The sequence below is a fragment of the Oratosquilla oratoria genome, chromosome 12 (genome assembly GCF_046742065.1).
Source record: "Oratosquilla oratoria isolate Oo_2021 chromosome 12, ASM4674206v1, whole genome shotgun sequence".
NCBI lineage: Eukaryota > Metazoa > Arthropoda > Malacostraca > Stomatopoda > Squillidae > Oratosquilla > Oratosquilla oratoria.
This window is the reverse complement of record NC_134788.1, coordinates 52,578,309-52,596,232: the sequence shown is the minus strand read 5'-3', so window position 1 is coordinate 52,596,232 and position 17,924 is coordinate 52,578,309. Positions and strand designations below refer to the sequence as shown.

Genomic DNA, 17,924 nt, shown 5'->3' with positions numbered 1-17,924 from the left:
GAACAGACGAAAATCTCTAAAACTCATCAGGTGGGCCACCTACGAAGTCCATAGAGGTCAAAAAGGGTGACTATAGTAAGTCATCACAGGGCGTGTCATGTTTCTACTGTAAGAAAGTAGGCCACCTGGTGACGAATTGTTGGAAGAGAAGGGAGATAGAAAGGGTTAAACCCCTAGTAGTATTAGATAGGAGAGACACCCATACAGAAGGTAAAGTCCAGGGAGAGGAAGAAAAAGAGGTCACCAAAGTATTGGCCCTCATGAGTACCACTGTCACAGACTCACAGACAGCCAAGAAAAGGATTTGAAAGGATATAAACCGTTCCTTTTCCAGTGGCGGCGCCAGGGGGGGGAGCTTGGGGGGGCTTTATCCCCCCAAAAAAGTGGCAAGCCCCCCATTAGCCCCCCCAACTGAAATGAGCAAATTGAAAATTTAAAACACTCATTGAAATAATTTTATTAAGTGGAATTTTTAATTGCCAGAGCTAAAGATTTGTCAGCCATCAGTGCTAGCCCAACCATTAACCCCCTCCCCTTCTGAAATGAGGATAATATATGTGTATTATCATTTTACTATTAGCCCCCCAAAAATTTGCTCAGCTCCCTTTAGCCTCCCCAACTAAAGATTCCTGGCGCCGCCGCTGTCCTTTTCCAAGGAACGATCTCCACAAAGGGAGAAAAGAGAAAAAGGGTGACCATACTGACAGACTCAGGAGCACTCCAATCATTAATGCTTGGTAGTTTAGTAGAAGAACCCATAGAAAAAGCAAGTGTAGTTATAGGCTCCCTAGGAGGCCTAGCGAGGGTGCCTCCATATGAAGGACAGACAATGATGGGCCTAGTAGATCAGTTGCCAGTAGGTGTTGAAGTCATTATGGGGAATGACTTAGTAGGTGGGAAGATGTGTCCCACACCCATAGTGTGGGGCACATGCTTTTGTGGGATTCTTTCATTTCAACCGAGTGCCCAACAGGGATCGATGAAAACTTGTTTCCGTTATTCAGAAGAACTGCATTGAGACTTATTAGATGAGTCAATGAAAAGTCTCCATTCCATAGCATAATACTAAGTAATTCAATCAGGTCAGCAATATTGTTACAGTAGACCAGTGAAGATGCTTCAACAAACGTAAAGAATTTTCTGAATTCTCTCTCGCAGTCCCGATACCAATAGAATGTTGTTCCTGGTGCCAGGAGACGTTTCTCTTGAAGACGGGAACCTAGTAGCTGGGCAGACTCATTGGAAAGGTTCAGGTAAGTGTCAGGTCATTGAGTTCGGTTTGGGTCAAAGGCACCGGTTGGTCGTCCTCTTCTGGCCTGTATGCATCACATTCGGCTGTGTATCAGTCATGTCACTAGATTCGGAATTAGAACTAGATTCCATGGTGACATTTAGCTCAGGGACAGGAAGATCGGGGCCATGGGGGCGCTGGCTTTATGGTAGAAGGAACACCAGGATATTGAACATGGTACTTGTTCTTGCGATTGATGTCTTTTAGATTTGTCACGCAAAAGTAGCAGTCGGTAACATGATCTTTCCCTTCCTTCCACGCCATAGGGACACCATATGGCATACTCTTCCTTTTCTTGTTCCTCCAATCCTGTAAGTTCTCTACACATGTTTTGCAGCAGATATGGGGAGCGAATGGCTTATCCTGGTCCCCTAATTTTGACTCCAAGGTAAGCAGGTCTCTCAGTAATGGTTATAAACTGGACAAATTTAGATTTAAAAAGGAAATAGGCAAGAATTGGTTTACTAATAGGGTGGTCGACGAATGGAATAAACTTAGTAACCATGCAGTAAACGCTGAAACTATCAGTTGTTTTAAAAAACGATTAGACAACTTTATGGATGGGGATGACAGGTGGTGATGGATACGGAGCTGCCTAGTGTAGGCCTTATGGTATCTTGCAGTCTCTTTCATTATTATGTTCTTATGTTATATGCCTTTTTTTTTTATACGAAATCCGTGATTTTTGCTCGACGGTTTAGAAGAACATGTCTGCAGATGTAACACAACCTATTAAGATAGTTTTTACACTTCCGATTAATTTCATACATATCTAGACCTGAAAAGAGAAATAAAAATAATTGTGAAAGGTTACCCACGACCCGGTTTTGAAAAAACAAAGTCCATAAACGCTTGGATAATTGCGATATTTGGGGGGGGGGGAAATATGCTGGAATAGAAATAGGCTATATCTTAGAAATCAGACCTGACCCAGGAAAATTAATTGTATTTTTTAATTCAGTATGCAAAAAGGTTCCTAAATCGATTGGAAAACCCTTGACCTTTGTATTAAAAGATTGAAACGCAGGCCAATGTAATGAGCACCTAACGAGAAGCGTAAAAGTGGGAGATAGTCTAGGCACTAGCGCCCATCAAGAAATAAAAGTTAATGTTATTTTGGAAGATTTAAATAATACGAACAACGTTCTAGTATCGGACTTCAGGAGAGCCAAGTTTGATAAGATGAGAAAGTATTTAAGACATTTGGTCACTTACGAGACCAACCCAGAGGGACTCTGACGAGATCAAATACACGGTCAGTCCGGACGTCATTAGCGCGGTCAGGTGTCGGGTCACGGGTAATATGCGTACCCTGGATCAGGTCACTTATAAGTGCGAGGTCAACAGCCCGGTTAGTTATTTAGATGAAATGTACAGTAACCTAACAACTCAATTCTAAATGCACAAAATAAATTTATTCACCTCAAGTCAATACGGAAGAATAGTAATACTTCCAAATGAATGACGGGCAGGCTGAAATATGAGATCGGAATGAAAAGGTGACTTTACAAGAAAACAATGAAAATACACCTTAGATCCAAATATAACGATATGGCAACTATGAAATTAAGATTGCCAGACAAGCGAGATCCAATCCAAATGACCTTTTTCATCTCTACAAAACAAAAAATAAGGAAAGGATACGACCAACTAAAAACGACGATGTCATGATAGAATCGGAGGAAAAAATGAGTAAGGCGTTTAACAGATATTGACTCTCAGTGTTTACTAAGGAGAGGTTAGATAAGGTACCTGACTGAAATCCGATTTTCAGTGGGGATAAAGAAAGTAGACTATCTAATATCAACATTAGCAAGGTCATAGTCAGATTGAAAGACTTAAAGCTATAAGATCCCCGGGTCCAGACCAATTTTTTCCGAGTAGGCCTACTTAAAGAGTATAACTTTGAAATCTGCGACCAGGTAACAAAAATATTTGATAACTTGGTAGACATTGGTTTTGTGCCTATTGCTTGAGGGCAGGCAAACGTTGTTTCCGTTTTCAAAAAGGGAGATAAATCATTTATGATGATGATGATGGGCTGAGCCGTCGTGTCGACTGATCTCATTTCTTTGTCTTCTGCAGTGACCAGGTGTTTATATGCAACTACAGACCAATCAGTTATAGGTAAAATGCGTGAATCAGTAATAGGTAATAAAATCAGAGATGACATCGAGAGACATGATTTGATTCGTGACACAGCATGGTTTCTCCAAGGGTACGTTATGTGTGACTAATCTTCTATCTTTTCACACTAAAGTATATAAGATGTCAGATAACAATGAGAGTTACGATGTTATTTCCTTAGGCCTTAGCAAAGCGTTCGACAAAGTGCCCCATCAGAGACTACTAAACAGAACCAATGCCCATGGCATAGGAGGAAAAATGTTAGAATGGATTAGGGCTTGGATCAGTGACAGAAAACAGCGGGTCACCATAAATGGTTTAAAATCCATATGGGGGAGTGTTTCTAGTGGAGTTCCCCAGTGCTCGGTTTTGGGTCCCTTATTGTTCATCATGTACATGAACGACTTGGACAATGGGATTAATAGTGATGTTAGTAATTTTGCGGATGACACTAAAATAGGACGCCTAATAAGGTCAGGAAACGACGCCGAGATTCCGCAGGATGATCTTAACAAATTGTTCATATGGTCGGTGAAATGACAAATGGATTTCAATATATCAAGGTGCAGCGTGTTAAACGTAGGAATGCACAACCCCGAAAGCAGATATAGCTTAGATAACACGTTTTTAGGTAAAACTGGGTGCGAGACTTAGGAGTTCTAGTGAGTCCTGACCTTAAATCTAGGAAACAGTGCATTAGTGCCAGGAATAAAGCTAAAAGAGCATTAGGTTTCATTGCTAGGACAGTCACGAATAGAAGTGCAGAGGTGTTTATCAAACTCTAACATTAGTTAGACCCATCCTTGACTATGCGGTACAGTTTTGGTCTCCGTCCTATAGAATGGACATCAATTAACTAGAATCTGAATGACCAAAATGATACATAGGCTCAGAAATTTACCTTACGAAGAGATTTTTAAGCACCTCAACCTACACTCTGGAAAGACGCAGAGTGCGGGGTGATCTAATAGAGGTGTTCAAGTGTATCAAAGGCTTTAACAAGGGTGATGCTGGTAAGGTCGTCATATTAAGACAACAGAGCAGGACTCGCAGTAATGGGTCTAAATTGGACGATTTTAGATTTAAGAAGGAAATAGGTAAGAACTGGTTTATTAATAGGGTAGTCAACGAATGGAATAGACCTTGTAACCATGTAGTGAGCGCTGAAACTATCGGTTGTTTTAAGAAACGGTTAGACAACTTTATGGATGGTGATGACAAGTGTTAATAGACATGGAACTGCCTTGTGTCGGTCTTATGATATTTTGCAGTCTCCTTTATTCTTATATTCTTACATCTGTGTCAGAGAGGCCTGAAGAAGATTACGATCCAGGATGATCACATTGGGACCAAGAAATCAAATCTTCCAACATTATTGATGCCTTGGCTTCTCGTAGGAATTTACCCTTGAGGCTGCAGAGAACAGGATACCTAGTTCCGTCCTCCGTCCCGTTTTAGCCGCCTTTTATGACTCGAGTTTGAAAACTCGGTGGCAATATTCTTTCTATTCCTACCACACGGGGGTAGGGTTGGCGAAAATGGAAATATATATTTAGAGAAGTGGTACAGAACAGTATTAAAAGTGGGGGGGACAGCATAACGAAGGGACAGTCACACTACAATAAAGTAGCATAATTTCTTTATGACTAGATATTTTCTCTAACACAGACAAAATGATGTGTGGCTTTGGTCCATAGAGGCAATAAGGTATCTAATTGGCTTACAGGAATTTTATCACCTTTTGTAGGAAGTTGCTTTAACACTCAAATTAAACACTGAAGATTTTGTGAACAAAATTATGAGACATGATATACCTAAGAATAGTAGATTACTAAGTCTTGACATAGTTTCCCTATTTACTAATGTTAACATAGATGATGTTTTAAGATTCTTGGAAACCAAACTGCATCAATATCAACACTAACTCCGTCAGTTTCAACAATTATTAGACTTACCCGCTTATGTCTTAACACTAAAATTTTCTCTTTTAAAGACTCTTATTTTAGACAAAGATATGGATGCAGTATGGGGTCCAATCTTTCCCCAGTTCTAGCCAATTTATATATGGAGTATTTCGAATGCGAACTATTACTAGACATCAAACCAGCTGAGATGTTTTGGTACAGATAAGTCGATGATATTTTTACTGTTTGGTATGAAAAATGGGGCTCATTCAGTGTCTTCTTTGAAAAAATAAATAGAATAGCACACAGCATAAATTTCAAGGTGGAATGGGAAGAAGGAAAATACCTTTTCTGGACGTGTTGGTGATCAGGTGTCCTGACCAATTGTCCTTTTCTGTATACAGGAAGCCCACTCACTCCGGCAACTATTTACATTTTTTCAGTCACCATCCTGATAACATTAAACGTAGTGTAGCTTCGGGTTTATAAGAGCTTTGGAGATATGCAGCCCACAACACCTTGACAAAGAATTAGAACAAGTGAGTTCCCAACTCTCAAAATCAGGATATCCGCGGTCGTTTTTGTCCAAAGCACTGAGCAAGGCAAAAAGCCATTTTCATGAGACACCTAACCCAGATAATAAGTATAAGTGGAGTGATAACAACATTATACTTCTATGCAATGAGTCAGTGAACGCCTGTTCCAAAACACTACCTATCAATATATCTAATTACCCAAACAGTATTTTTAGTAAAGTAGTAAATGTACACTGAAGGATGAATGTGGACACCAGCCCCGGGGTTTGCAAACTACCTTATAAAGACTGTGAGGAAGTGTACTGGTGCCAAATAGGAAGAGAACTGACTACAAGAATTAAGGAGCATAAGAACTCCATCAAATATGGTCAAGAAAATTCCGCAGTGTTCCTACATACCAGCTAAGAGGATCATTGTATGGACTGGGATAATGTTACAATCGTTTATAAATCCCACTGTAGCTTTCGAAGGAAAATTATAGAATCCTCCCTTATTAAACATATGCCTAATTTCAATACCTCCAAAGGTCAGTGGTCCCCAGACTGCATAACTTGGATGGTTGCTAAGAAACCCATCTCTAAAGCAGCCGGGCTTGACCTCACTATCGGCCAACCTCCGCCTCAAACTCATCAAGGACACATAACCTGAGCCCCCCCTTTTCCCTGTCCCCAAATGTACCTCTTTTTAGCTGTATATACTCTCATACTCCACACTATGTATCATTCTGCTGAAGAGGATCACAGATAGTGGTTGAAATATACAGAATTTCTGTCCATCGTATCTTATTCTCCAACAGTGGCTCAATACGTCTTATATATATATATATTTTTATATATATATTTATATAGATATAGAGATATATATATATATAAACACTCACACACACACACACACACATATATATATATATATATATATATGTGTGTGTGTGTGTGTGTGTGTGTGTGTGTGTGTGTGTGTGTGTGTGTATTTACCTAGTTGTATTTACCTAGTTGTATTTTGCGGGAAGGGGAGCTATGCTCGTGTTGTCCCGCCTTTGTATCTTGCAGTGTCTAGTTTGTTTTTAAACTCATGAATGGTTTTTGCGCATACTATTTCATTGTCCAGTTTGTTCCAAGTGTCCAAAACTCTATGAGGAAAACTGTTTTTCTTCAGTTCTCTTCTATAGCTATGTTTTTTTTATTTTCTTTCCATGTCCTCTTGTGTTTCTTTTGTCCCAGTTAAGTAAGTTCTCACTATCGAGTACCTCTGTGCCTTTCATGATTCTGTAGATGGTCAATAGGTCACCTCTCTCTCTTCTTTGCTCCAGTGTCGGTAACTCCAGTTTAGCCAATCTCTCTTCGTATGATAGGTTTGCAAGTGCAGGTGCCATTTTTGTAGCTGCTCTTTGGATTCTTTCTATTTTCTTTATATTCTTTTTGGTACTGGGGGACCACAATGTCGCTGCATACTCTAATCTAGGCCTTATCAATGTAACCAATATTTTTTTCATCATGTCTTCGTCCAAGTATGTAAACGCCACTTTTATTGATCTTAGCAAATTGTAAGTCTCCCCGACAATTTTGTTAATCTGTATATCATAGGACAAGTCGTTCGTGATAATTACTCCCAAATCTTTTTCGGATCCTACTTTCTTTACTTCTTTGGTTCCAATTGTATATTTTCCTGATATTCTGTTTTTGCTTTTTCCAAACTCCATTATGCTACACTTCTTAGTATTAAAGTCCACTTCCCATTTCTGACTCCAGTTCCATACCCTATTTAGGTCTTCTTGCAGTGCTTCACAGTCCTCATCAGTTTCTATTTTCCTTAGCAGTTTGGCGTCATCGGCAAAGAAGCTCATGTAGCAGTTCACGTCCTCATCCATGTCATTCATATAGATAGCAAACATTATTGGTGCCAGCACAGATCCTTGCGGTACTCCACTGATCACCTCTTTCCAGTCTGAATATTTTTCTCTGAGCACTACTCTCATCTTTCTACCAGTCAGAAAGTCCTCTATCCATTTTAGTAGGTTTCCCTGTATTCCTCCTATGTGTTCCAGTTTTTTTAGTAGTTTTCTGTGTGGTACTTTGTCAAAGGCTTTTTGCAAGTCTAGGAATGCACAATCAGCCCATCCATTTCTTTCTTGCACTATGTCTATTAGTCTTGAGTAAAAGCATATTAAGTTTGTGGAGCATGATCTTCCTTGTCTGAATCCGAATTGTCTTGGGTTTAATATGTCATTGTCTTCCAGATGTTTTACCCATCTATTCTTGATTATTTTCTCACAAATTTTGGCAATGGTGCTTGTTAGTGATACTGGCCTATAGTGTATGTGTGTGTGTGTGTGTGTGTGTAATTATATACCCTGAAGGAGAAAGCAGGAGATGGGGGTGAGTGGAGAATGGTTGTGTATAAATAATACTGATGCAAAGAAGGGCGGGGCTTTAGGTAGTGGTTATGTGCGAATGGTAATTTGACGCAGCCAGAAGGGATTTCTCCCCGTCCTCTATTTTTCTGCATAAGGGGATGGAAAGAGGGGGTCGCCAATTAAGTGAAGCTGCCTTGGTGTGGATGTGCTGTGTCTTAGTGCATTGCTTCTGATCCAGGCCAGTGGGCGGGGTACAAGGATGGCCCATCGTTCATAAGGAGCTGAGATGAGGAGGAAAGGGTGGTGAATGGGGGAGGAATGGGTGTAAGTAGGTATATGCCACTTGACATTGATTGTCTCCCTTGTAAGGGGGAAGGGGAAAACCCTTGGTATATATAACATATTTATTCCTGTATGAACAGTCTGTTTCGAGTGTTGAAATCAAAGATTATTAGAAGATATTGCCCCAGTACTACAAGTCATTACCCTCCCCCCCTTAAGCAAAGGTATTTTGTGTGTGCGCAAGATCTCATTATTACCCATAAATTGATTTATATATATATATGAATTCTAAGATCTCATGGACTACCTAGAAAATACCACCCACTCGCGCGAGATCGGTATTTGTGGAGGGGAAAAGAAGTCTGTCGGAATATGAAAAGATAATTGTATATAAAATGGGGTTATTGCCACAACGTTTTTCAAGGGTGGACAATAGCTGTTAATCACAAATGATAGAAAATATCCTAACAAGGACATTTCTCAAGATTTTTCGTATGCTTACCAAGTCACCAGCGAATAGGGAAGATATAGTATTGTTTGTTAACATTAAGCTGTATACACAAGACTTAGGCCCTCGCCCATGTTAACTATGAGTACCTATATGTAAATGATCGCCTATAGCCAATGTAAAAATAACGTTTACTACTCTTTATTTGCTGACATCACTTGTAAATATATAGTTGGTATTCTGTATCTTGGAATGTAGTTGGTAAAATATTAAATCGGATTTACGTAGACCTGTTGCCCACGAATAGGATACCGAATACATGTTTCATACAGTCGGTAATTTAGGAACTTGTGATATAAATATAGACCGAGTCATTCAGCATTTTATTCATTGTTGGAGACCCTGCACTCTATAAAGGATGTCTACAGTTTCTTCTGCTATCCTCATGGAATATTTTCTTTCCAGCAATGACAACATTTGTTCAATGCTATAATTCTCCTAATGCTTGTTGACAAAAAGTACGTTTGGCCGTACCCTGTTCTAATCAAATTTTGTTATTTTTCCACTTTTTCCCATGGCGAATACAAATTAATTAATTCTAATTTAGGGTTATTTTAAAATAACGGTCATAAAATAATTTCTTTATAAATTACTATGTAAAAATCAAAAGGAGGCCAGTAGTAGCAGAGTCGAGCAATATGATGTAAACAAATATGGCCTCTCACTAAAATCATACGTCATTTCCTGTGTGGACTTTTTAGAAATCATTGAAGAGTAAGTTATATTATTGATTCTAGTAACTTTCTATTGTGATTTTGAGCCTTAACCAGTGTTAAGACACACGAATTGATTTTTTTAAAGGTACGGAATACAATAATTAAATTGTCGCAGTTGTTTAGGATAACATCGGGTGAAACCGTATTTTTAAATCAATATACAAGCATAAAAACCATGTATTTGCGTTTATCCCACATTATGAGGGGCATACAATGAATTTATGTATTTGTGGGGGTTGGGGAAAAAAGGAAACAACGCGCTATAATTAATCTAATGAATCCCCTCATATCACTTGTTAGATGAGTTACAGATGGTAAAGGTACCGAATGTCTTGTGACAGTAATCGTATATGAAATACAACAGTAATTGGTTGTGAATGCATATAAATGATCCAAGATAAGATACTGAAGTGGGGGTAACAGGATAGATATAGCCATAGCCTATAGATATTATGATACCAGCAAAAGAGGAGGAAAATGACATTGTGATAGAAAAATGCCTTCTTGCTGTAAATATATAAAAATTGTGTAATACTTTATACAAAAAATACCAGGAAAGGTTATTGTGAATTAAATTCCAAATTCAAGAGATTACTTTCTGGTAATACTATATTTGAGATGCTTTTTTTAAGTCTTGTCTGGAACTACAAGGATTGCAAAAAAATGTAGGTTTGATTAAGAAAGCATAAATAGACCAATTAAAGGAACAGGCAAACAAGGGGAATTAGAAAGCATGTGATATAAGCTTGTTAAATTAGACAAAGGTAAGTTATGTTAGGTGTGGTGGAGGTTAAGATATCTTAATTGTATTTTGCGGGAAATTAAAAGGTTATAGATTATGCATTCCCTACTGTTGTTTAATTTCTTGCATGGATTTAGGTCATAGGGTCATGCTAAACACTGAAACTACCTTTGATTACCTTAGCAGTTTGCCCCCCATCCCCCCCTCCTTTTTACATCTGAGGAGGGTTTAAAGCTAACTCCCCCCCTCCCCCCCAACACCTTTCCCTGCAGGAGGTTAGGTTAGTTACTTCAATATATGCTCAACTAGGTAAAAGACTTCAAAGGCCAATAGCAAATCAAACCTGATCTAATGTACCTAATAGAAGGTTTTGGGTCCTTCCACACTATGTAATCTGAACTTATACAATCACTAGATCTGATCATTCATCATACGCCCATACATTACCTCATAAGAAAATATAATTTTGGCGGCCATGGTGAAACAGTATCCCCTGCTCAGTGGAATTAGTCAACAGTGATATAACTACTTAACCCATTAAACTCCGATGACAAGATGTCTTGTCATTTGGTCAAATAAAACAAAAAATCATAAAACACCAAAATGTTTGATCAAACATTTTGGTGTTTTATGATTTTTTGTTTTATTTGACCAAATGACAAGACATCTTGTCATCGGAGTTTAATGGGTTAAAAGTGGTTTTGGAACCTGGGGGAGGGGGGTGCATAGAGTCCTTTTATGTGAAGAATGGGAAGTGATTTAGTATGAGACAGACAACAAGAATTTGGAAGGTAGTTAGGTGAAGGTGTGTGTTGACAAAAATACTGGAGACAATAGTAAACTTGGTACTAGCCCTGAACAGGAATGGGAAATTAATAATAATAATAGTCTTACTAGAAATAATATAGACCAGCCAACCATGTAGTAAAGGAATGGCATAAACATTGGAGAGGTAGTGCAATGTAAGTACAGTTAACAATTTAAGATTCATTTCAATAAACACCAAAGCAATATGCTGCAATGCCTTCTATTTAATTTGTTTTATTTTATTTAGTAATTAATTATTATTTACTCATTATTATGTTTATATCTTATTATTCATTTATTCTATATCTATTATAATTTTTTATTTGTTTATTATATATATATATATAATATATATATATATATATATATTTCTTTTTTTATTTTATTTTTTTTCCTGCATCTGACCTAATTATGGACCAAAAGTTCTCCTGTTATGCTCTTCCTTTCCAATCTTTTGCCAAAAAATAGAAATGAAAAATAGAATGAAAAATAAATAAATCACAATAAATGAGTTGATAACAGTAGTAGGACATAAGGGAAGAAAAGAATACACTTATAAATAGTTAACAGCTGACGTGGCAAGAATAGATGATTTAGAATGCCAGTTAAATGACGTCTAATTTAAAAGAAAATCAAAAGAGAAAGTGTAACATATTGAAAGGTGAAAGTTAAAGGAAGAGAAAGATAAGTTTTGGCTAGAGATACATGAAGAAGAGAAAGTTCAGTTTAATAAGGTTATGGGGTGACAAAGGAGAGGAAAAGGAAGATGTCGGAAAGGTGAAGAGAGTAGAGAAATGCTGGTAAGAGAAGTAGTAGACAAACATAATATTGTGGTAGGATGGAAAAATAATCATTTACTAGCAAGAACAGAAAGAGATAAAGGAAATACAGGAAGCAGAGGAAATTGTGCAATTAATTATGGGCAGTGAGAAAGACATACACAAAAGGATATTAAGTAGATTTATGGACAGAGAAAATGAAGTGTAAATTATAATGCACATTGAATGAGACAATGAATAGGGCATGGAAACTTACAGGCAAACACAAATTCAAGAATATGGTAAAGATGGATACAACAGAGGAAGAAATGAAAATGAAAAAGATGACCAAACAGGTGAGGACAGTGACTAGGGAGTGATAGATCAGGAGATTAGGTGTTGAATAAAAATAAATAAAATAAAATAGAAAAAATAAAAAAGGAAATAGAGGAGTAACAAATAAAGGGTAGAAGTAGTTTCAGTAAAATAGATGGGTTGTCTACAGTAAGATTAGAGATAATATACTTATAGATATTAAAGCTAATGTATTTATATATATATATATTTGAGAGAGATCAATATCTGGATGTGGTAGCCTTACAGGATGGACAGCAAAGTTGGCCATTTTTCAAAACTTGTCAACCATCTCACCTTCATTAGTTGCAGCCCTGAGGGACCAGTATAGTCTCTGGACTGGGCTCAAGATCTCTTTTTATCAACTTCAACTGTATTTCTTACATTTTTTCATACATGGAGAGCTGACAACTGGCAACTTTTCTCCTACCACTTTGAGCTGGTGACAAAAACAATCCTATACTGATAAAACACCGACAACAGTCCAAAGGCTCTTCCTTGAGAGATCTGTGGGAGGTTCTGAGGAACGTTACCAACCACTGTGGGGGTGCGGTTTTTCCATTTAATGAAACCCTAGGCAACAATGGATTAATAATATATATATTTACATATGTGTATGCATGTACATATACATACGTATTGACATCCATTGAAATGAGAAAAAGTATAACAAGGAGATTTTAATTGAGGACAGGTGAAGTGGGAGGCATCACAAGGCTATATTTTTGGATATAGCACCGATTATAACGACCCTATGGGTATAATAATGCATTAATTTCTTGCCAACTTGATACTTTATTATTATCCATATTTTGACAAGATTGAGTATTTCACCATATGAAATATGGGGTTTTCTGAGACTATAGTTAAAACTCTTTCATTTAGGAATTTCCTATCAAGGACTTTCCTCTTTACTGCTAGAATAAAGTTTTATAGATCAGATAAAATAACTTTGCTTTAATAGATTGGAATGCTACATCCTTGGCATTGTATGTTATAAAATGGTATATATATATATATGTATATATATATTTTATTATGAAGCTGTATGTTAACATTATTTGGCAATATATATTCATGATTTAGTGTTCATGATACAAATGAATTTGTACAGTATGCAAATATGAAAATGTTAAATGGAGTTGCTATTAATACATTTTCTTTTAAGGGCATTAAGAATTTTATCTAGTATTTTTGTGTTAATACATGATACTGTCATGGCAACTTGCAAATGTTACAAAACCCTATTAATAATTTCAGAGCCTGCTAAGGTGGACAAGAAAGCCCAGGATTACACAAGAAAATTAGGTCATAGAAATGGGAAGTCATGAATGCACAGTGGTAAAGACCTAAAAAGTTCATGTTGTAGTGCAGTGTCAAAGTAAAAAAGGACAGAAAAAGAGAAACAATGGCTTGCAGATGTGAAAAGCACCAGAGCTGTGCACACTGTAAACCTGAATTTTCTGCCTCTGCTCTCAGTAGTCACTATTGGACTCAGATGGAAGATAAATCTCACCCGTGTTCATTTTGTGACTCTTCTTTTTCGTCAGCTGATTGCCTAGAAAAGCATCTTCAGACACATTCTGATGACAAGCCTTACAAATGTTCCTTTTGTGATTCTTCTTTTTTGAAATCCAGAACTCTGAGAAAACATATTCGGACACATACGGGAGAAAAGCCGTACAAATGTACGTTCTGCGAGTCGTCTTTTCTCCGAACCGATTCTCTGATAACGCATCTCATGATCCATAAAGGCGAAAAACCTCACAAATGTTCACTTTGCGAGTCGTCTTTTCTTCATAGTCATTCTCTGAAAAAGCACCTTATGATGCATAAAGGCGAAAATCCGTACAAATGTTCGGTGTGTGGTCAGTCCTTTTCTACTTCGGAGGATCTTAAGACTCACCTTCGAACACACATTGACAAGCCATACAAATGTTCACTTTGTGATTCTTCGTACACTCGTGCGGATTCGCTGAAACTTCATCTTCAGAAACACACGGGAGAAAAGCCGTACAAATGCTCGGCTTGTGCTTCTTCCTTCTACCGACCTGAGGATCTTAAAGTCCACATTCGAACACATACAGGCGAAAAACCTTACAAATGTTCAATTTGCGAGTCCTCTTTTACGGAATCCGGCACACTCAAAGTCCACCTTCGGACGCACACGGGCGAAAAACCATACAAATGTACACATTGTGATTCTTCGTTCTCGGCATCCGGGAAGCTCAAAATGCATCTTCGGACACACACGGGCGAAAAGCCTCACAAATGTACAGTTTGCGGCGCTTCTTTCTCGCGACCGGGGAATCTGAAAGTGCACATTAGAATACACACAGGCGAAAAGCCGTACAAATGCAAAGTGTGCGATTCTTCATTTTCCGTGGCCGGCTCCCTGCAAAGGCACCTTCGGACGCACACAGGTGAAAAGCCTTTCAAATGCAGTGTCTGTGACTCGGCTTACGCAGATCAAGTAAATTTGAAGAGGCACATGAGAGTGCATAGTGTAGACAAAACTAAAACTAAAACTAGGGGTGCTCATTCTGCCCAAGCAGGTCATTCTAAATCATCTTTAGCTAAAAGAAAAGTTGCAGAAGAAACTCAAAGTTCTGAGTCAGCGGATGACAATGATTGTTCAGATGATGGCATTTTATTGGGCAAATATTTGGAGGTTGAAATTAAGGTAGAGTAGTAGGACTTGAATAAGGAAATAGACTAGAAATGGTTAATTTTGCTTTTTTTTTTCAATAGGCTAAAGAATGTAGCTTAGTTGGAGTTCTTGAATGGCTGTATCACCTATTTGATTAAGGTTTTGTTCTATGAACCCTTCTCTTCCTAATAGTTGCTTCAGCATGTATGGTTTAAAATTAAAGCTTGTCCCCATAAGATTGTTTTCCTTATTATTTTTTGGAGTATGGATATGTGTATAGGGATGTCCTTTCATTACATAGGAACAGCTAAAAGAAGTGATCTGGTGTGAGAATTTGTAAGCAGTAATTGTTTTCTCCATGTGGAAATGTGGCATATGTACAATTTAGGCAGAATCTTGTGATAGTTGGATTATAATGTAAAATCATGTATTTTAAATCTTGTCATTCCATTTTTGACTACATAATAGGAACTTTCACATTCCTGAGAATAATATTGATGTATATTGATCCTGAGTTGAGTAAGAATGAACCATTGGGAAATGTCATATTACAGTGTGTGAGGAAAATTATTGTTCTTCATTGTGGGTGGGTGTGTAGTTCTACTTTAAAGTGTAGGTGCATGCTCATACTCTGTATCAGATTAAGAAATTAGAAAGTAGAAGTCAGACCATATGAGTGGAATTGTGGACTAGTAAACTAACTTAACATGGAAAATGGCTATTATTTCAGCAGTTTTCCCCATCCATCGCAGTAATGAAAACAGAAACTATCATTGAGAACACATGATAAATATGTATTAGTACAGTTGTTCCCTGGAAAACTACTTCCATTATCATGTAAAATGATCCCTTGGGAATTTTCTGAATGGAGCAGTTCCCTTAATTCCCAGTGATTGACAAAATTTGGATAGAAAAGAAAATTATACTAAGCATGCTTTTGTATGTCTGTGCTTCGTTTGGAAATCTGGAATTTGTGTTGAAAATGGAAGGAAACATCAACCAGATGATTGCAGATTCAATCCTAAGTGGAAACTTTTATAAAAATTTAACTTTGACTTGACCAAAGATTTGAGGAGTATTAATTTATAGAAATGTTGTCATATATCTAACTTTTCAAGGCTTTCAATATGCTTCACTTCATTAAACATTGTAGATATCGGTTACCTATTTCATTATTTGTATATTTTATTATTAATATATTTCTTGAATTGATGTGTGGGAGAAAAGGTAAACCACCTTCAGCTGTTGGGCCCTTTCATGGAGGTGCTATGTCCTACCATATTGCTTCTGACCTGAACAGTGTAGCGAAGGGACTGGAATGACCTTTCATCCAGAAGGAGGTATGATGGGAGGGATCATGAATGGTGTGAAATAGTGACTGACTGACAGTATATTGTCATAACTCAGTGTCACAATAAATTAATTTTTCCCTTTACTAACACAAGTCCTGCTAGTGTGTGACAGTGGAGACAGGGCTGGAAGCCTCTAGTCGCAACCCAAAGGTGGGATGCAGGTCTTCTGATACTGAGAGTTGAGACAGCAATGCTACTTGGCAGAATACATCTGAGCAGCTCTTTTTAGGATCCATTCTGCTTATCCCACCTAAGGAGCTAGAAAAAAGGTGCCCTAAACATAATATACCTATCTTTCTCATGACTGGGGAACTGTATTTTAGCAGTGTTACCCAGTCTGCAGCCACAGCAATAAATATCTGACAAATGAAGGGATGGATTGGCATACTTACTAAATCTAACAAGCCCTCTTCTGCTATCCTGTCCCCCCCATGCCCAGCAATAGGGCAATGAACCCCATCCCCTAACCTAAACCAGTTTGATGACATACTGGTTTTAACTTCCTCCACTGCTGCCTCAACAGAACACCTCCTAGTGGAGGCTGCTCTTTCCCACTAAACATCACATTCCTTAACTTATCCCACTCTTCCAGCCCTCATCACAACCAATACTTAGATGAAGTGCATCCCTTGCTGCACAGTGCTCCTAAGCAAAGAGGGACTTCATCTCTTCACTTGGAAAACCCCGCCAAATTTGGATCCGATCACAAGGATGAGTGTAACATGAAGGATTCAGTTCCTCTCAACTCTTGGTGGTATCTGGGTCAAAAATAAGCCACATGCCATCTTTAACACCATAGTGGAAGGAATTACCACTCCTGCTCCTACTAAAATCCTTCACAATCAGAATTCTTCAATGAGATTTTAGAATAAGGAAAAATAATGAAATAATAATATATGGTGCAAAGATTCCACACTGATACTGATTCCCAAATTTCATCTGGTCAATGTCCATGTTACTGTCAGCACTTTGGGCATACTAAGCAACAGCATCGATGTCTAACAGGAATGGGCATCTTCTCTCCACACTGCATAATGTACTGCTTCGAACACAAAGTCCTCTGCCTCCAAGGCTTGGAGCAAATCGGTTTCTGAGAACCTGAGTCAGATCAGTGATGGCTGAACCAGAAATCAAATATACAGAGGCACTACAATTCATCACCCCAACACAACTCCCTCCTAACACTCTCACCCAAGCAGCCCCACCAAGCAAGTGCATAAGGATCCATCACACGACCCACTCAGGTCCTCCCCATCCCACTATATAACCAAACCCAGATCTCACTAGCCCACCACACACTACTGTGAACCCTCCTCCACCCCACTGCTCAATGATGACAACTCTCTGAAACAATATAATAAATAATACAGTATGAGGAGCACATCACACTTGTAACCTCTCCATATCAAAAGCAACACCAAAAGTAGTCCTTTTTCAAACACTAGGGTGGCTGGGGTTCAAGTGGATCAAAGGCTACAAGGGTGCTGCAGAATCATAAGACAACAGGCAGGACTCGCAGTATTGGATTTAAATTGGGCATATTT

The 17,924-nt window shown here is 38.1% G+C and overlaps 1 protein-coding gene across 1 annotated transcript; it reads left to right on the top strand.

Moving 5' to 3' along the window:
• The first annotated feature begins 9,624 nt into the window (after positions 1-9,624).
• Positions 9,625-15,363, top strand: LOC143031758 (uncharacterized). Its single transcript, XM_076195995.1, has 2 exons — positions 9,625-9,715; positions 13,639-15,363. The coding sequence occupies exon 2, from the start codon at positions 13,787-13,789 to the stop codon at positions 15,068-15,070; it is 1,284 nt and encodes a 427-aa protein (XP_076052110.1). The 5' UTR covers positions 9,625-9,715; positions 13,639-13,786; the 3' UTR covers positions 15,071-15,363.
• The last annotated feature ends 2,561 nt before the right edge of the window (positions 15,364-17,924 follow it).